This window comes from Cyrtonyx montezumae, unplaced genomic scaffold (genome assembly GCF_038088225.1).
Source record: "Cyrtonyx montezumae isolate F1298 unplaced genomic scaffold, pur_monq_1.0 scaffold_3, whole genome shotgun sequence".
Classification (NCBI taxonomy): Eukaryota; Metazoa; Chordata; class Aves; order Galliformes; family Odontophoridae; genus Cyrtonyx; species Cyrtonyx montezumae.
The window spans coordinates 110,606,480-110,626,224 of record NW_027072034.1 but is presented as its reverse complement, the minus strand read 5'-3'; the positions used below and the strand labels follow the sequence as shown (position 1 = coordinate 110,626,224).

At 52.0% G+C, this 19,745-nt stretch overlaps 2 protein-coding genes across 2 annotated transcripts; one reads left to right on the top strand and one right to left on the bottom strand.

The window, feature by feature from the left end:
• The first annotated feature begins 1,472 nt into the window (after positions 1-1,472).
• Positions 1,473-13,494, top strand: L3MBTL2 (L3MBTL histone methyl-lysine binding protein 2). Its single transcript, XM_065740888.1, has 17 exons — positions 1,473-1,502; positions 2,242-2,515; positions 2,745-2,878; positions 3,204-3,327; positions 3,657-3,736; positions 4,510-4,627; positions 4,988-5,122; positions 5,740-5,828; positions 6,777-7,008; positions 7,299-7,378; positions 7,903-8,007; positions 9,164-9,311; positions 10,097-10,179; positions 10,546-10,780; positions 11,567-11,632; positions 12,582-12,704; positions 12,918-13,494. Exons 1-17 carry the CDS (start codon positions 1,473-1,475, stop codon positions 13,025-13,027), a joined length of 2,166 nt encoding a protein of 721 aa, XP_065596960.1. The 3' UTR covers positions 13,028-13,494.
• Positions 13,495-14,536: 1,042 nt separating this feature from the next.
• CHADL (chondroadherin like) lies at positions 14,537-18,062 on the bottom strand. The gene is made up of 4 exons (XM_065741286.1): positions 17,902-18,062; positions 16,163-17,824; positions 15,437-15,603; positions 14,537-15,181 (listed from the first exon to the last, which is right to left on the bottom strand). The coding sequence occupies exons 1-4, from the start codon at positions 18,052-18,054 to the stop codon at positions 14,965-14,967; spliced, it is 2,199 nt and encodes a 732-aa protein (XP_065597358.1). The 5' UTR covers positions 18,055-18,062; the 3' UTR covers positions 14,537-14,964.
• Positions 18,063-19,745: the final 1,683 nt, after the last annotated feature.

Here is a 19,745-nt window from a genome sequence, read left to right as displayed (position 1 = left end):
CACAGTTCCTATACTCATGGCTATTGCAACCTGAGGCGTGAAGATGTGCCCCTGGTCTCCCCTGCAGATCTGCAGATGAAGCAGAAGATATCTTCCCAGTGCCCACAGTGGCAATTTTACAGCCTTCTTTATCATGGTAGTCTCCATTTCCCAAGCTGATGAGCACTGCTATCAGTAAAGAAAAGTGAATGAGTGATTCAGGCTCTTGAATCATAGAATCACCAAGGTTGGAAAAGACATCCAAGATTATTCAGTCCTCCAACTCCCACTGAACAATGTCCCTTAGTAAAACATCTAAATGTTTCTCAAACACCTCCAGAGATGGTGATTCAACCACCTCACTGGGCACCCCAATCTATCACCTGACCAGTCGTTCAAAGCACAAATTTTTCCTAATATTCAGCCTGATTTCTAATAAACAATGGCAGACTGCCCCATGCAGTGCTTCACGTGGTTGTGTCTGCAGTCTTGGAAGCTTGACTACCCTATGTTCTCCTACAAATGGACCCTGAGCTTGTTTGGAGGTTCTAGCAAGGAAGAGCACCTACCGTTCATGAATGGTACGTCTCTTTTGGGGAAGGTTGTTCTCTTTCACCAAGTGCACAGCTTTGGGACAGACAGATGTGGAGTGGTGAGGGAGGAAGGAGACACCTGCCTAGCCAGCCAGATCGTCCTCACATCTGTGAAACTGCAAGGTCCCTGAGGAGATCCTGTCATGTACCAGCTTCAGACAGAGCAAGAAGTTCCAAACACTGCAAAGCCATATCCTCACCCAAGCGAGTTTTGTCTGAGGAGAGGCTTGGACATCACAGGGAGAGCTGTTCAGAGGCTGCTGGGGACCATGGCCCATGGCACATCATCAGGGTTACTCATCTAAGGCAGAGCTGGTGACTTCTTAAAAGCAGTGGCTAATGCTTAAAAAACTCTCCTGTGAGGTGGGTCGGTGCCTCTGAGGTGTATAAGGGGGCCAAAACCAGTGGGCTGGGATGTTGGACTTGTAAGGGTTAATGAGAAGGGAAAGCAGAAGCCTGACACAGGTGCTGTTGACTTCCTGGTCATCTATGGAGCTGTTTGGTCCACAGAGTCCAAACCCTGTGTCTTGGTGTTGACCCTGATGTACTGAAGGATATGCTATGGAAGGTCGTATCTAAATATGGAAGAGGTGAATAGCAAGGTGCGAGACCGTCCTCAGCCATCTGGTTGAGTCTCCTCGACCCCATGCAGCAGCGACTGGGGAGGGGGAGGAGGAGCAATGAAAGCACAGATGAGCATCCCACAGAACTAAAACCGCCGTCCATCCCGCCCCCATGCTCGAGCTTTTAAGGAGCCTCCCATCGTGCCCCGCGAGGAGCGCGACGGGAACAAGCTCTTCGCTGATTGGCTCCTTTTCTGCCGGCTGCGGCCAATCAGGTGCGCGGCTGTTATGGGGGCCGTGCTGCACGCGCGTGAGGCGGGCTAGCGTCTGTGGAGCCATGGAGCAAGAGCAGCAGCAGCAGGGGGAGGTGAGTGGCAGTGGGGTCGCGACGGGGCCGCGAGAGACTTCCTACTCCTACTCCTACTCCTACTCCTGCTCCTGCTCCTGCTCCTGCTCCTGCTCCTGCAGCCGCGGGGTGCTGTGCAAAGCCGCAGAGCATAGATTGAGGGGCCCGGGCCGCCCTGCGGGACGCCCGCGGCCCGGGCTGTGGGAGCCGTTTAACGGCTGCTTGGGGCCGGTCCGCCGCTGTCACTTCTGGTTCATGCGGTTTCCAAAGGACGTAAACTCAACTCTGGAGAAAGTTTGTCCGTCTGACGTTTAGTCTGCGCTAGTTTTGTGAGCTTTGGTGGCCAGAGCGCGTAGCTCGGTAACCTGTGGAAATATCACTGTGGCTTTAACGACGGTGTCTGCACTGCTTAGCAGTTGTTGGAAGAGGCTGTGCCTGGAAGGACTCAGGCCCTTTCATCTTTATCAACATGCCTGTGAAGTTCCCTGCATTTGTTCTATGTTCCTCAAACATTATGTCACTGCGGTTCCGTGGCTGTGTTTTTTGATTTTTGGAAGCAATGTGCAGCATGTAAAATTCCTCTAAAGGAACTTGTTGCAGGAGGAGTAGCTTCCGTGCTAGGTCTTCAGACTTCTTGTTATGTGGATGTTTCGTATAGTCCAAGGCTTCTCCCTGGTCTAGAAAGCCTCCCAGCAGTGAAGGCAATCTTCTGATGTTTGGCATAAAATACCTCTTTAAAGCAGAGTGGTTCTTTTGTTAGGTGGTGTCTTCCATTTGCAACAAAACTTCATCTTTGGAGCGGGCAGAGGAGGAAGGTGAGGAAGAAGAGGAGGAGGAGGATGACTTGGACATCTTTGGGGGCTATGACAGCTTCCGGAGCTACAACAGCAGCGTGGGCAGCGACAGCAGCTCCTGCCTGGAGGAGTCTAGTGATGATGAGGTGGCAGACCGGGAAGTTGGAGATCTTCCACTTCTACTCTCCCCTGTGCACCAGCCATCAGTACAGATCACAGAGGACAGTGGCTCTGAGCCAGGTAGTGCCTGTTCTCCTATGTGTGATGGTAAGAATGGGGGGCTGGAGGAAGCCAAAGGGTGTGTGATTTCATCCTGAGCATGCTCTGGGAGCAGAACTTGACTGAGACTGCATATTCTGGATTACTTGGGGGAGCTGCTGTGCACAGTGGAGGTTACCTGGATTTAGTTCTGTCACTTGGAAAGCATTGACCCTACTGACTGCTCACATCTCTGTGCTTTTCCTCTCAGCTGTGTGTGAGATGTGTGGGATTGTTGGAACCAGGGAGGCTTTCTTCTCCAAGACTAAACGCTTCTGCAGCGTCTCCTGTTCTAGAAGTTACTCCTCAAACTCCAAGAAGGCCAGCATTCTGGCCAGATTGCAGGTGAGTCAAAACCCGTCCTCCTTTTGGGGGGATGGAGCAGAATGACCCTGTTTACAAGATGGATTTTTACTGTCTAGCGAGATCTCAGCTTGCTACTACCCATGGTTTCTTATTTCTGCTTGAAGCCCTTGGAGAAAGCATACCAGCTGAGAGGTGGTGTTTCCTAGAAGCTGGGGAAGGGAATAGTTGTATTTTTTGTTGTTGTATCTTCTAGATCCTGAGAGCACTGTCATCTGAAAATCATACCTCGAGGGATATGCATCTCCTGCTGGCCTGTTGCAGGCTTCTCTCCCCTCCTGTTCAACTAATGTTCCTTCTTTTGTAGGGGAAGCCGCCAACAAAGAAAGCTAAAGTCCTGAACAAGGCAGCCTGGTCTGCCAAGATTGGGGCCTTCCTCCATTCACAGGGCACAGGGCAGCTGGCGGATGGCACGCTGACAGGCCAGGATGGTGAGTGTGGGCAAATCATGAGGTGGTACATCTTTAGGAGGGGGTGACTGTGAGATTAATAGCCCTGTGCTTCACTCTGATTTCTCCAGAGATTCTGGGGCCTCAGAGGTCTGCCCCCCCCCCCCCCCCCCCACTCTGTTTCTCAAGAGCAAGTGACACCTCTTGTAGGATCTAGCTCCCCTTCAGGGAAAGTACACTTGAATACGGAGTCCCTGCTCACTGTGTGCTCTGCCCCTCTGCAACTGCATGTTGTAGTCTGGTTGTAACCAAGTACTATGTGCCTTTAGATAAACCTCTTCACCTGACTTTCTTCTCTTGTCCACTCCTAGCACTTGTCCTGGGCTTTGACTGGGGAAAGTACCTGCAGAAACATGGCTTCAAGGCAGCTCCAGTCAGCTGCTTCAAACATGTGAGTTCTTTGCTGTGCCTTGCGGTGTGCGTGGTACATCTTGTATGCACTGGGCTCTCCTGTGATGAGTGGAGAGAGGTGTGGGGAGAGGGTTCTTAGTACTGCTGCGAGGAAGGAAGCTGGGGGGGATTTCTCACAGCTAAGAGTGGGAATCCCATGGGAAGACCTTTAATTTCAAGGGCAGAAGCTAGGCAGACTTGGGAGCAGCACTGCCAGCGGTGGTGGGTCATTAGTGGGGTGGGTGTGACTGGGTTGGATGCCAGAGAGTTCCCAGCTGCTTCTGTTATTTCTGCAGGTGAGTACCACACAGTGATGTGCAGGGAGGAGCAGTAGCTGCTCTTCCAGCAGGTCTTCTTCTTCTGACAGTGATTGGCAAGCCTTGTGGGCGAAGGGGCCAAGGCAGAGAAATGGAAAGATAGCAGCAGCCGTATCCTCTTTGTTAAAATCATTTGTTCTGTTGTTATTTTATTTTTTCAGGTTTTTTTTATCTGTGATTACTATTAATAAACTGAGTTTTTTTGAGTGTAGATCAGAAAGATAATGGCAGTTTTATTGATGATTAGGGATTTTAATATTACAGAAGAACAGCCAGCAGTGAAATACTTAATTTCTACCTCTTGGGATCTTCTGTAAACAGCCCAATGAAATGTTTGTCACAGTTCAGTTGCTGTTGGCAGGTACTAGAGTGATAAAGCATGCAAATCTTTTGTCTAAGGTGGAAGTGCTCAGACTGCCAATGTTCCTTTCCCCTTGTGCCTGCCTCAATTCTTTAGGTGCCACTCTTTGATCAGTGGGATGACGTGGTGAAAGGCATGAAGGTGGAGGTGCTGAACAGTGATGCTGTGCTCCCCAGCCGAGTGTACTGGATTGCATCTGTCATCCAGACTGCAGGTATGTCTCCAATGCAACTCCCAACAGCCAGGCACAGCTGACTTCTGGGGGAAACTCGAGTGAGTAGAGCGTAGCTGGTCATTGAAAGATCAGCTTTTTGGAGCTCTGCAATTGCTGAGGGATTTTGGAGCAGGAAATACTATGGTATAGAGTGGAAGGAAAACATAATCTGATTACTTTTCTGGTTGCTGAGCTCCTTGCAAGGACTGTTCTGCCTTCATAGTGGTTGTAGAAGCTCTGATAACCTGTGCTGAGCTCTGAATCCCTTGTTGTAGGGAATAAACCTGTAGTACCGAAGAGGGAGGAGGGAAATTCTTGGTCTCTAACGCCTTTCTCTGGTTGTCTGCTCTGTCCTGACAGGGTACAAGGCCCTTCTGCGGTATGAGGGCTTTGAGGATGATAATGTCCATGACTTCTGGTGCAATTTAGGCACAGTGAATATTCATCCCATCGGCTGGTGTGCCATCAACAGCAAAATCCTGGTGCCACCACAGAGTGAGTGTGGGACGAGAGGCCAGCACATTGGCTTGGTGAAGCTTTGGTTTATGCGTGGTACAGAAGGATGGGCACTCCCACCCACAGCTCCACTTGTGCTCTGCTGTGACAGCTGGGGCTGTTCACCCTCCATCTCCCTGTGGCTTACCCAAGGAGTTCTGGGTACAGAGCTGCTCTGTGGGCAGAGTCTAATGAATGAAGCCATTCTTCCTTCTGACCTTCACAGAAGCTAGGTTTAGTTTTTGGGGGATCGTTTCAGGCACTGTTTCTGAGCAACACACTGGCTCCAGTTCTTGCTCAACTAGCAGTTAGGAAAAAGACGCTACTTTAGCAGGATTCCAGCAAATGGATTTGTTTGGCATGACACATTTCCTACAATACCACTTCTAAATCTGGATGAGTGGAGCTGGATGTCTGCTTGGCGCTGTCCCTTCTGGGATGGTGATCCTTCACAGCCCATAGTGAGGGTGAGCTGCAGGGTGGATTCTGCCTGAGAACAGGGAGATTGTTGGATTATGAAGGCTGCCTAATGTAGATGAACTCTTCTCAGTGAAGAGGAAAGGTGTAATACAGTCCTCTGGTCATAAAAGTGTGCTTTTTTCCCTGCGTGTGTTTAGCTATTCATGCCAAGTACACTGACTGGAGAAGCTACCTCATGAAAAAATTGGTGGGAGCCAGGACCATCCCAGCGGATTTCCACACCAAGGTGAGACCTTGATGAAGTTGGTGTTTCCTTTCTTGCTCCTCAAGAAGCTGAGATGTTTTTTGCCGCTTGTTCCTGGGCCACATCTGAGAGCTTACACCATGGAATGTGCTGGAGGCAGACAGATGTTGCCTGTGTGTTTCTCCTCCCAGCATTCCATTCCTACCTGATGAGCAGAAGTGGGGAGGACAGTGTGCTGCAGTCTGGTTGAGGTGCCAGAGTCTGGTTAGAGTGTTCTTAGTAGTTCTGTAGCATTATGGGATCTCCAGTGCCAAAATGTCAGGTGTTCTAGAAGAGCCTTTGGGTATTTGCAGGTGTGTGCGGATAGGCTGTTATCAACAAACTGCAGGTCTCCAAAAAGTCAGTGGAAAGGCAGCCAGTGACTCATTGGGTCTGTCTGTAGCGTAACTCCAATGTTGGAGGTGGAGTTGGCAGGGAGTTAATCACATTGCTCAACCTCTGGTCACAGTAAGGAAGCAAAAACAAGGATGTGACCTCTTTTGAAGTCTACTGAAAATCCTATTACCCTTTGGCAAACTACATCTAACTGACATTACAACCTTGAAACCTTTAGGGCCTCTTTTATGGCTGAAAAAGGCACAGAACTCCCCATTCAGTTCCTGCTGAACAGTGATATTTTTCTCACCTTCCAGAGTATTCACACAAGATGCTGGCTAAGCATGGCCCCTGGTCTGGGGTACCTGTTGTGAAGCCACAGGACCAAGGGAGGTTCAAGGTGTACATGCCCAGCCATGCTGTCATGCTGTGGGTCTGGCAGCTCCCTGTGCCTGATGAATTCACTCCCATGCAGCACTTCCCAGAGGTGCCTCCCAGTCAGCTTTGGGCAGTGAGAGAAGCTGAGCAGAGTGTGTGGAGGGGAAAGCTGTTTCTGTGAGGTCTTAATGGATGAAGAGCACTGTGTGTGATCACCTCTGCTCTTCTCGTTGCCAGATGGCAGAGAGCATGAAGTACCCGTTCCGGCAGGGCATGCGAGTAGAGGTGGTGGATAAGAACAATGTGTCCCAGACACGTATGGCAGTGGTGGATGCTGTCATTGGGGGTCGACTGAGGCTCCTCTATGAAGATGGTGACAGCGATGATGACTTCTGGTGCCACATGTGGAGCCCCATCATCCATCCTGTGGGCTGGTCACGGAGAGTGGGCCACAGCATAAAGAGGACAGGTATGGATCGGGCCCCCACATGCATCTTCTGGTTTGCTATGTGTTGTCCAGCTCTACTGTTAACATCGGTCCCAGCGTGCTGGAAGAGCAGGCATTTGTTTTTGTGTGAGGCCTGTGTCACAGCCTGTTACAGGAGGACATAGAGGGGGTGACCTGTTCTTATTCATCTGATCTGGATCTTGTTTAGCTGCTGAGTTCTCACGAGATACCTGATAGCCAGGGTGTTTTCTTGCTGCATTTGCTGCAGGTTTCTCACTTCTTTGTTTTGTTTTTTTCCCCATTCCTTGCAGAAGAGAAGCGCAGTGACATGGCAAACCACCCCACCTTCCGGAAGATTTACTGTGATGCTGTCCCCTATCTGTTTAAAAAGGTAGGATGGGTCTCACTTTCTGCCATGGCCACAGCATGGGCAATAGTGATAGCACTTAACCTTGAATATATGTTGCTGTGTGGGTGATTAAGGACCGTTTATCTGTTCCTCTTAAGGCTATAGGACAGTAAAGTATTTGGGGTGTGAAGACAGGGGAAATTTGGAATAAAAAGACGTGAAAGCTAAAAGATAGCATCAGGTTGAGGAGCTCAGCTGAATAGTGAGCAGGTGTCTGGAGTTTTGAGTAGGAGTAAGCAGCTAAGTGTACTAGTGGGGCCTGAGATCAGGAGACCTCACTGCAGAGCAGTAGCCAAATGCTTGGTTTGGCCAGAATCTTGGCAGGAACTTGCTGACACAAGGATAGTATTGTGCTGTCTGCCTCTTTATATCATGTTTTTCTTTTTTATTTCCTCTCCCTCTTGGGCTGAGCTGAGTAAAAAAGTTCTAATCCAGTTTGCAGTTGGTGTCAAGATGGGGCTGTTCCATGCCCCCAACAGTACCTGATATGCTGTGTTCTCCTGTAGGTTCGTGCTGTATACGCTGAAGGCGGATGGTTTGAGGAAGGCATGAAACTAGAGGCCATTGACCCTCTGAATCTGGGCAACATTTGTGTGGCCACTGTTTGCAAGGTAAGTTTTGGGTGGGGAAGAGGTCTTTTGGCTTTATCTGAGACATCCCAGCCTTTCCAAGTAGATAGGACTGGGTAGGTTTTTGCCTGGGAGAGAGTAGAAAGCTGTTAAGTGGAGCTATCAAGAGAAAGGTAGGTAGCTGTATGTGGAGGGTGTAAACTGGGACATTAGCTCAGAGGTCTGACAGGCTGATGACATCAGTAGCTGTCCATCCACACCTACATGGACAGCAAGAAGATGAGCATGTGTGATCTGTGAGCTTTCTGTCCAGTGTGTGTGACTGGCAACAACCTTCACGCTTTGGCTTGCAGTGGGGAAGATTTTCTCTCCAGTGAAGAGAGCTGTCTGTAGTGCTCCCTTGAGGAAAGAGAACTGATCGAGAGTAGTACCATATATCTTTTTATGGGCAGCATTCATAGCTTTGGGAAGCTGAGGATAAATGGGTTTCTGACCATCTCTTCTGATGAGGTGATAGCAGGCTCTCTTCCTATGCTGGTATTAGAAATTAAATTGCTCTGCCAGGTTCCCTTAGGGGGGTGCTCTGTGCTCCTGAAGCATAGGATTTACTTGGGCTTTCCTGCTCCCTGATGAAGCTGACTGCTGTCATAGAACTCAAGCAGAAGGCTGTGATACCTGGGGCTTGAAAGGGGGATTCCAAAAAAGCTCTTTGTCTGAAAAACATTCCTATAGCCAGCTCTTAGAAGCCCTGAGAGGCAGGGGGCAGTTGTGACTACAACATTTGTTCAGCACTAATAAGTAGCAGTGGACATCATGAAACAAATCTCACCACTGTAGATAGCATTAGGTCTGGAGTGGGTCACCTTTCCTTCAGCCTGGTAACAAACTCACAGTGTTTCTGGTGTAGAGGGGGTTCTGGGCTGCCAATAGGATATGGTTTTGAGTGAGATCAGAGCTCCTGACCCTTTATGGCTGAGCCCTTTTCATAAAATAGTTGTGTCAGTTGCAGTCCTGCAGCAGTCGCTGCTCTGAAGATTAGCTTGTGTTCGCTTACGTATTGGGAGAAGCTACTGTGAATCCTGGAGCATATAACATAACATTTTACTACCTAGCGGAAACGATGATTCAGCTGTGGGTGCTCTTAGATCCTTTGAAAGGAGAAATTTCAGAGCACTTTTGCCTTTCACTCCCATCTAAGGTGCTCTTGGACGGATATCTCATGATCAGCATCGATGGAACTGCATCTGATGATGGCTCTGACTGGTTCTGCTATCATGCTTCCTCACACGCCATCTTCCCTGCCAACTTCTGTCAGAAGAACAGTATTGATCTGACCCCTCCAAAAGGTGAGATTTGGACTCTGGCCTGTGACACAAACCTGCACGCAGAATGTACTGGACTGAGCTTTTCTGAGAAGCAGCAGATTGAGATGAATCAAAACTTAGGGTTCCGTCCTTCCTGTTTTTTGAGGAGATAGAGCTGGTTAGGGGAAAAAGCCAATGCCTTTTTGCTCTGACTCAGTACCGACTCCTGGTACTTCATGCAATGAACTAACATCTCCAGTGGGCATTAATGTTAGTTTAGCTCCTGGAGGATCAGGGGAACAGGTGTACAATCCCCCAAGTGAGCGGTCAGAGCTATAGAGGGTAACAGCGCTGGGAAGGGATAACCAGAGCTATTGCTCTGTGACTTGAACCCACTACAGGTGGCAGGAGTCACCTCTTCATGCACAAATAAATCACATCTGATACACAGTGGATTTTACTGCCTCATCTGACCATGCCCAGAAAGGCCTGCTCTGAATTTGCATTGCAGCACTCAGCGGGGTGCTGTTCTGGCTCCCTTTGATTTTGCTCTTGGTGAGATAAAGATTGCTTTTAGTGTTTTGTTTTCAACATGCAATCAAACCACTTCTTCTTGATTGTTTCTTCTCACCTATTTCTGTGGTCTGATGTATGACTGATGTGGGTGTTCAGTGTTGCATCTTCTCCCTCTGCCCACTGGAGGGAGATGCTGGACTGCCTTGGAATCTGTGCTCTAATTGTATGTCCAAAATCAGTGACATGCTTTGGAGGCAGGTGGTCTGTCCGATGGCTGTGTTGTTCCCTCTGACCTCTTCTTCCTCCTTCAGGGCAAGATGCAAAGACCTTCAACTGGGAAAGTTACCTGGAAATGACAAAATCAAGATCTGTTCCAGCACGGCTCTTCAACACAGTAAGTGCTGGCCAGGAGAACAGATGTGTTTGTAGTCAGCAAGAAAGAGCAAAAGTTCTGGCTGTTATGGAGTGGTTGAGGCTGGAACGGACCTCTGCATCCATCTAGTCCGACCTGCTTGAGCAGGGACACCTAGAGCAGGGTGCCTAGGCCCACATCCAGACAGCTTCTGAAGGTCTCGAGCGAGGGAGGGAGATCCTACAGCCTTTCTGAGCAATTTCTACCAGTGTTCGGGCTTGAGAGTAAGCTTTTTCTTTCTGCTTGCTGGAAGCAAGCCTGTAGCTGTTGTGGGGAGCTGCTGTTCAGATGTGGCTTTGGACTGGATGCAATTGCCTTGGGTTTTCCTTTATTTTTTCACGCTCTCAGGACTGCCCAAACCACGGCTTCAAGGCAGGCATGAAGGTGGAAGCAGTGGACCTGATGGAACCCCGGCTCATATGTGTGGCCACGGTGAAGCGTGTTGTGCACCGTCTCCTCAGCATCCATTTTGATGGCTGGGACAGCGAGTATGACCAGTGGGTGGACTGTGAGTCTCCAGACATCTATCCTGTGGGGTGGTGCGAGCTGACAGGTTACCAGCTTCAGCCGCCTGTTGCTCCAGGTGAGTGAAGGCTTGGCTGTGGTTTGTAATGCTAGAAGCAGAGGTGTCCTCCCTCCTCCTTTGTGAGTGGCTCCTCATTTTGGGCCTTGTATAGAGGAGGGACTTGACAGCTTTGGCTGTGCTGGATCCCACAAGTCCTTCTCTGTGGCCGCACAACCTAGCAGCTGGCAGAGGAAGGAGTCTGGTGAGGAGAAAACAACCTGGAGTTTGAGGTTGGCTCAGATTCCCCTCGATATCCCCACCTGCACACCAACAAAGAACTGCTCCTGCTGAAGTTGGGTAGAGTTCAGGTAGTCCTGTCCCTGCGCAGCTCCCTCTTACTAAGCACACTACAACCTCAGCCAGATAGCAGGGGCACCTCAGCCATTGCTCCCTTTTCTCATCAATTCTCTGATTCTATGAGAGAATCTCTGTGAGAGAAAGGTAAGAATATCCCTCTGAAGAGTTCGTTCCTTTCCTTGTCACAGGGAGGCCATTGCCTCACCTCTGCGGATTATTTCCTTCTGCTCCTGAGCTACAGATCTTATTTCTTTTGCCTGTCCCTGCCCAACCTGTACTAGGCCTCTCTCCCCTGTGCTGCTCCAGCCTGCAACCCTGTGCTCTCACAAGGAAGCGCAGGACAGCAGCTGTGTTAGGGCCTTGCTTTCCTGTCGGCTGTTTGTCTTGGGAAGAGGGTGCTGACTCGGGGGGATGGGTAATATCGCTGTTGCTCGCTTATGTCACTTCATCCCAGTTACCTACTGGTTATGGGACTTGGCTTTCGTTTCCCTCTCATCTCTATGGCAGAGCCCACAACTCCAGTGAAGGCCAAGGAGGTGCCCAAGAAGAGGAAGAAACCCTATGGAAAGAAGAGTGAGTGATGTTTGATTAGTGCCCTCCCGCTCGCTCGCAGGCTGGGCCCAGTTAGAGGAACCCTGTCCGTGATCTGTCAGAGCAGGAGAGAGAGGCCTTGTCTTGCTGTGTTTGCTCTCAGTCAGCTCTGGGTGTGACAACTCAGCTTCATCTTTCTTACTCACCCCCATTACCCAGGAGCAGAGCACTGTGTGTGTGTGGGAAGGCTCTGTCTCACAGTCTTTTCTGTTGGCTGAGGTTCAGATGGTGCTTGTTTCCTGGCATGAGGTGTGCTGCTTTCCCAATGTGTCGGTGGTAAGAGGGAGATTCTTGGCCGCAGCTGGAGGGTGGCCAGAAAGCAGCCCTGGCTGCTTTGTGCTGAAGGAAAGAAAGCCTTAAGATGGCTGAAGAGGCCAGTAGCGGGGCTAGACCGTGTCACCATTCTATCTTGTCCCTGTGGCTGTCATTGTTGCAGTAGGTGTGGCAGTCATGCATAGACAGGCATGGACTTCCTTCCTTGGGGGGGTGGAGAGGAATGGATGTCTAAAGAGTATAAAGACACTGAACCTAAATAAAAACATCAGCTAAAAATAAAAATATCAGTGCTACGCTGTCTGTGCCTTGGAGCCGTGGTGCCCATTTCCTAGGGCTAGACCCGGACAGGTAAGCAAAGCTTTAACTGACTCCAACAGGACCACCTTAAATTCCTGGGAATTTAAGCACGTGCTGAAGTCCCTTGCCTGTAATGAGGGACAACACGGAAGAGTGTATTTTGAGATGATGAATATAGAGTTCTTCTTCAGTAGCTCCTTTTCTTTTTTTGAGTAAGCAGTTGGCAGCTAATGACGGCGTAATTTGCTGGTTGGTTGCACTGGTCCCTGGCCTGTGGCTTCTCAGTGGAGCTGGGGTGCTGATTTACTGGGGGAAAGAAGTGCACTTTCTTCCTATGTTTTGTTATCTCTTTCTTAAGGAAAAAAGCTACCTGCCAAAACTCGCACCATCAAGCAGACGGTCAAGAAGTCTCCCATGTCACGGATCAGACGAGAAGCCAAACCTTCCAGCAAAGCATTGCCAGAGCTGGCACCTGATGAGAGTAAGAGAATAAGTTATTTTGCCCTGTAGCCGTGTGCTAGGGAAGGGGGGGTTGGAGGAAGTGCTTGGTGTGCATGGGGTGGGGCCTTGGAAGGGTTCCAGTTGCTCATAAAGGTTTAACTTCCCCTTTGCCTGAACCTGCACAGGTAGAAGGTGGACCATGCTGGCTTTCCCTTTACTTATTTTCCCCCTCTCTCTTTCTGTCCTTTTCTAGTCATTGCTGTGCAAGTGAAAGAAGAAACCATTGACCCCTCAGAGGCAGAGTTTGAAGCCACAGAGCTTCCTGTTCCTATCAGCAGCATAAAGCAGGAGGACACAGACTGATCCTGGAGCATTCTGCAGATGCCTCACTTCATTTGTGGCCCTCTGAGGAAGGTCCTGGCAGTGGGGAGTAGGAGACTTAAAGGGGCCTTCTCTCTTTGAGGCAGACCACACCGCATCATCACATCTCTGCTTTCTTGGTGAGCAAGAAGATTGCCCCCAGGCCTTTCACTTTAAGCCTTAGCAAATAGACTCCAGAAAAGCCCCAGGCTTGCTGAGGAGCACGAATGGGTAGCTGCTGCAGCTGTGTGTTCCCAGCCCCAAAGGCATATTTCTGAGCAGAAACCCTTGGTGGGGACAGGGGCTGCCGAAGCGCAAAAGGGCAGTCTGGGCTCTCAGCCACAGCTGGAAGTGTTGAGTTTGTGATGTGAGATGATGCGTGCAGGTCACGTGTGCCAGGGAATCAGCTGCTGTGCTGTGCTCCTGCAGCTGCCACCTTTGGGAAGGGAAGGACAGGAGGAGTGTAAGAAGTGTAAGAGGTGAAAAATGGAGGAGTGGTGATGCCTTGTGAGGGAGCAAGAGACCTCTGTGTGTCATCACTTCTTGCTATGGAACTCAGAACTGCAGAGTGCATGGTGCACAGTTTGAGATTTTTATTTTTTAGTAGTCCTACTGTAAATTTGATCAACAATCTGTATCCTAAAGCCCTGTGGATTAAATGAAGGAAGAAGCCAAAGGCTTGTGTAGTGTTTTCCAGAATTCCAGGGCTACCTAAAACAGCGAGGAAAAGAACAAATCAGAAAGCTCAGTGTGGCAACAGAGATGAAGGCTCACAGGAACATTTAGAAGCTGCTTCTAGAGGTGGGAAAGTACCTGCCCTGTCCGTGCTGCAGTGCATCTGCCTTATTGGATGCTGCAGGGGAATGATGTGCAGGATGGTGTCTTGCTCACAAAATGGCTGCCCTGGCCCTGCTCCCCTCATAAGTTTCCTGGCAAGAGCTCACAATGCCAAAATAGTTCATGCTTTCAAAAGCGCTTCATGACAAAATAATAATAAAAAACCCACCACCAACACTGGCAGCCAAACTACGCAGTGAATAGCATGGAGAGAGGAAGTTTCACCAAGTGAAAAATTGCAGAGGGTCTGTGTCAGAACTGATGGCAGAACTGGGCGTTGCAGTCCGCCCCCTGCAGCTCTGAGGAAACCTCTGGCCCAAGGAGGGCTGTCAGCGCAGTGTTACAGAGCCAGCCTGTGGGGGTAAATGGAAGGCAGGCAAGGGGGTGTCACTGTGTGCCTGTCCCTGCCTGCTCCCCAGCCCTGAGTATCCAGCTCGCAGGAGATGCAGGGGGCTCCTGTTCTAGGGTGAAAACAGAGCATTTCTTCCCTTCCCAGTACTGCCACCCCGTGGACTGTTGTAGGGAATAGGTCAGGTACGCTGGGATGGGTGAATGGCTGATGAAATTTTGCAAAAAGGAGACAAATTTCAATCTGTTTATGTTTTAATTCTAAGGATCAGCTGGCAATTCAAGCAGTGCTTTCTCTGATGAAAATCTTAAGTTTTCTCCTCTAAGATTTGAGCCATTGCAGGACATCGTGCTACAGCTGCTCCCAGTCCTGCTCCAGCCTGTTTCAGCATTCCTGAACCTTTGAAAGCAGTCCAAGAGAAAGAACGCTTGTGGATTCCAGCTTTTCCACGTGGCTCTTTAGGGCTTGTAAAGGTAAAGCAAGCATGGGGGAGGCTTTGCTGTTGGAATCACCAGATTAAGCACACTGCAGACACTACGGAAGCTTTCACGTGAGTCCTTTACTGGATAACGTGCCTCTGTGTTCTGCAAAGACAAACCCTGCATCCACCATCCTTGGCCAGGACAGGTCAGCAATGCTGCACTGTAGCTGAGTTCTCTCCTTTGCACCCTGTACGAGATGTGTTGCTGCAGGACAAGCACAGAAACTGCTCTCACCGTGTAGGTACGGCCCTGTAGCACTCTGCAGGCATTTCCTAAGCTTTACTTTTTCTGAAGCTTCTGGCTGGTGGCTTTTCTGATCTCTTCTTCTTTCTGGGCTGTCTTGCAGCCTTAGCCTTGTCAGCATTGGCTCCTCTGGCTCTCCAACCAGGGCAGTTTCGAAAAGTGGTGGAAAACTTCACCTTCTGCCCCTTGGCTTCTGCGGGGGATGCACAGGTGGCCCCAGTGTGCAAGTTGAGTTTCTCAGTCCACCTGGAAATTAAGCAGATCAGAAGAGGGGTGAAAGATGATGCAAGACTGCATGAGCGTGGGTGTGAATTGCTGCAAAGCCTCTTGCTCAGGGCCCCACCTGCGTACGCTTGGAATATCTGCTCATCCCAGTGCATCAGTGCTCTCCTTTTCTGCACACATATGTGTCTTTGTGGGACTAGACCTGCATGCTGGACCCATGTCACCAGTTGGACAGCTCTGGTGTCCCTGGGGCTGTCTCTCCTATGCAGAACTCACCTGTACAGGGGCAGCAGCTGGCAGTTGCAGTGGAAAGGCACGTCCCTCAGATTGAGGATTTCCAGCCCTGTGAAGTTGCTCATGGCAGGAATGTTGCTCATTTTGTTGTTCTCCAGGTGCAGGCTTTTGATCTTGGCTCCAAGGCCAGCAAAGGCTCGGGGGGAAATCTGCAAGGAAACTAAAGTGAGTCGAGCGGAGAAAATTCTGTTTCACTGCCACTCGGGGGGAGCTGACAGCCTGTCCTGAATTTGGAGCACCCATGAAAAAGTAGTTTTAATCAGCAGTGCTCATGGGTCACATCCTGGGACTCGCCAGACCCTACTTAGTCTTTCTGGGAAGAAAATAATGTTCAGGAGGTCATAGAGCACTGTTAGGAGGTGCATGGTCTGTACAAGGCTGGTGTTAGCACCAGATTCTTCAGGAGAAGAAATTCAGGGCAATAGCAGACGAGTCCTGCAGGAAGGGTCACCACAAGAGGAGAAATTGGGATCGAGGGAAGAATGGTTTGAAGAAGGGCTACAGGATCTGTACCCTGCTGCCATTTGATGTCTTAATAGGGAGAGATGCTGCCCCATATCAACTGGAAGTGACGAGGGACACTGCTTCATCCCAGCACGAGGAAGTTTCTCCTGGCTGAGCTGTGGAGCGTCTCCCAAAGCTCCAGGATCTCAGGGACTCTCAGGGTGCAGAGATCCCTACAGGGGCCTGTCCCCTGGTCACCCTCACCTGCTGCAGCCCCATGTTGTCCAGGTAGAGGTGCTGCAGGCTGCCAGCCACTGGCAAGAAGGCGCCATCTCTGATGTGCTTGATGGGATTTCGGGACAGCTTCAGCTCGCTCAGGGCAGGCAGGCGCTGCAGGGAGGCTGTGGGCACTTCCTCCAAGGAGTTCCTCTCCAGGTGCAGCTTCTCCAGCATCGTGGTGGCAGCCAGGGCAGCGGGGCCAATGCTCCTGAGGGCGTTCCCAGCCAGGCTGAGCCAGCGCAGCCCCCCCAACCCAGCCAGGTCTCCCTTGGCCAGCTCCCCAATGGCGTTGTGCTGAAGGTGGAGGGAGAAGAGGTTGGGCAGGAGCTGGAAGGCGCCCAGAGGCACCTGCGTGAAGGCGTTGTGATCCAGGTGCAGGTAGGCAAGCCGTGGGGCCCCCTCAAAGGCAGCAGGCACCAAGGTGCTGAGGTGGTTGTCAGAGAGGTAGAGGTAGACCAAGTTGGGCAGCCCCTGCAGCCCCCCGGGCCGCAGCTCCGTGATGCCACAGCTCTGCAGGTGGAGGGACACCAGTGCCTTCAGGCCCAGGAAGGCGCCTGCAGGCACCACCCCCAGGGCATTTCGGCGTAGGTCGAGGAGCTGGGTGTCTGCAGGGAAGCCACGAGGGATCTGCCGCAGGCCTCTGTTCTCACAGTTTGCGTGGTGGAATTCAGGGGAGCAGGTGCAGCCCTTGGGGCACGGCCCGCTCGTGGTTCCCCTGGTCTGCATTGAAGGCGTGGGATTGGGGGCGGGCACCTGGAACTGCCCACACTTCATTTCGGGGGGCCGCAGGGAGTCGAGGGATCGGCCCCGGAGGGCTGGGGGTGCCACGCACATCCCCTCTGCCTGCACTCTCGCCTGCCCCATCCAGCGGTGGAAGGGGAGCAGGAGGCAGGAGCAGAGCAGGGGGTTTCCCTGCAGGCCGATCCTCACCAGCCGCCCGGCCCCCACCAAAGCGGGCAGCCCCTGCAGCTGGTTGTGGGCCAAATTCAGCGTCCGCAGCAGGGGGCTGCGGGAGAAGGCGTCAGGTGCCACGTCCTGCAGGGCAGCGTGCTCCAAGGAGAGGTGCTGGAGGGAGGCCATGGCCACAGCCTCCTCGGCCAGGTAGGTGATGGGGTTGTGGCCCAGCTCCAGCCGTGTGGCTTCGCTCAGCTGTGCCAGAGCCTCACTGGGCAGTGCCTGCAGCTCATTGTGGTCCAGGCTCAGCCTGCGCAGGGCGGGCAGGGCCGTGAAGGCCTCGCTGCTCAGCACGTGGAGGGCATTGTGGGACAGCCGGAGCCACCTGAGACTCTGCAGGCCCTGAAAGACCATGTCTGGGAGGTAGACCAAGGCGTTCTCCCTCAGATCGAGGAGGGTGAGGGACGCCAGGCGGCTGAAAGCGCCTGGCTGCATTTCCTCGAGCTGGTTCTGCCGCAGGATGAGCTGCTGGAGGGAGGATAGCCCATCCAGGGCCTCCTGGTAGAGGACAGTGATGCTGTTGGAGGCCAGGTTGAGGTGGAGCAGCCTCCCCAGCCCCCGGAAGGCCCCTTCCTCCACCCTCTCCAGGTGGCAGTCACGCAGATCCAAGTGTGTAAGGTACGGCGTGCTGAGGAAGGCTCCAGCCATGACCACCTTGAAGCTGTTGCCCCGCAGGTCCAGCTGCTTGGTGAGCTGCAGGTCATGCAGAGCACTGTGTCACCACACAGCTGCCACCCTCCCCCACCCTTCCCCTCCAGCTCCTCACCCACCTCCGGGATGGTGTCAGGTATGGCTGTCAGGTTCCGGTTGAGGCACAGGACGTGGGCACGGAGGTTGTCACAGATGCAGACTGCAGGGCAGCGGGCTGTAGCTGTCCCTCCCGGTGCCAGAGCCAGCACCACTGCCAGCAGGAGCAGCCCCATGGTGGGGGCACCTGGGGCGAGGGAGAGGCAGCAGCAAGAGATGGTAGCAATGTTTTTCTCACCCCACGCAGTGTCACAAAGCCCTGGCTTTGAGCAGCTGTCCCGAGCTGCCACGCTACACCCAGAGCTCCTCTGGCCGTGCCGTGCAATAATGCTCTGCTCTGTTCAGTGGCAGCGAGGAGCGGGTTGTTTCTGGCCAGGCGTCAGTGAGCCCCAGCAGGGGGTACTGGAGAGGAGCAAGGCTTGGCGGGAGCGCTGGGGGCTCCCACCACCTTTGTGCAACGTGGGCTGACCGGGCTCAAACACCTGGGAGCCGCTGTGCTGTCCATCCTCTCTCACCCTGGCTCTGCCCGCCTCACCCTCACCCCTCATGCTGGGGGTCACATCCCACTGCCGACACAGCTAACCCTGTGGCCCCAGCAGTGGTGCTGGACAGCCACGCTGCCCCCCCCCCCCCTTTCCCTCACACCTTTTGGGGTTCACACAGCGGGTTTTCCAGGTCCTCGAGAGATGGCAAGGAAGGAGGGGGAAGCTGCTGCGTCCTGCGGCCGTCCAGCTCCTGCAAACAACCCTGCCGGTATATGCAGGAGCAAGCGCTGAATGGGACCCGTTGTGTGTCTTTCCCAGCAGCGCTGGCTGGAAGGAGCCCCTGGGGGGAGGAGGAAGAGGGCAGCGGCTCAGGCATCACATCACCTCACAGTGCTGGTGCTCTGGGCAGCCGGAGGCAGCACGGTGGGAAGGCAGCTACTTTTCTCCCTCGGCATCCATTAAGGATGCTTTATATTTCCTTTAAAGCAAAACGTTTTATGTTCGCCTCCTCTCTCTCATTACCACTGCTGTCACTCACTGCTCCCAGACTCCCTCAGGATCGCTGCATGCAGCCAGAGCTTATCCTCCCCTCTGCCACTGCTGCTTTGCCACACTCCTGAAGTTTAAATCAAATAGAGTGGTGCCTTCAGGTTGAGTTTGAGTAACAGCCTCCATTCTGTTCATTTTACTGACCTGGATGCAGTTTTGGCTTCGGTCAGGGGGATGGTTAGGAAATAGCCCTTGCTCTTAACCTTCAGGTAACCTTTTCCAGAGTGATGGGTTACTCTGGAAAACCATCCAGTGTTTTTCAGTGCTGCTTGCCTGAAGGTGCCCCCATCCTCCTAGTTGTGGGCACCACAAACAGGGCCCCAGGGTGGAAGAATTCAAGCAGAGAATGCGTGCACAGAGCTCGAGAATACTACTTTATTTCCTTTCCTGCAAGCACTGCCTGCAAACCCTGTGAGCAAACAGCAGCAGCTCCTGCATCCTACTGGGGCTGCCCCTTACAGTTACTTAATCCACATCCATCTCAGTGCCACAAATAAGGGCCAGGGAGAGGATGAACAGTTTCCTTCAACTACAAGCAGAGAGGGAAGGATCAGCATCAGATGAAGGGAATTATTCCTTACTACCCCAAAGAGAGGCGCTGATTCTCAGAAGCCCAGAAGACAAGTGCAGGTAGCTGCCATCAACACCCAGGCAGGTGAACCATCCATGTGGAAAGAGTTAGGGGCAGCTCCTGCTACCCCTTCCATGCAAGGACAAGAGCTGCCCTCCCCGAAGAACATCACTGCTGCCCCAGTTCTGCGCTCAGCTTTCAAACACATGCACAGCCCCACTCTTCCAAAGTTAATACAGAAGGGAGAAAGGGAACACACTTC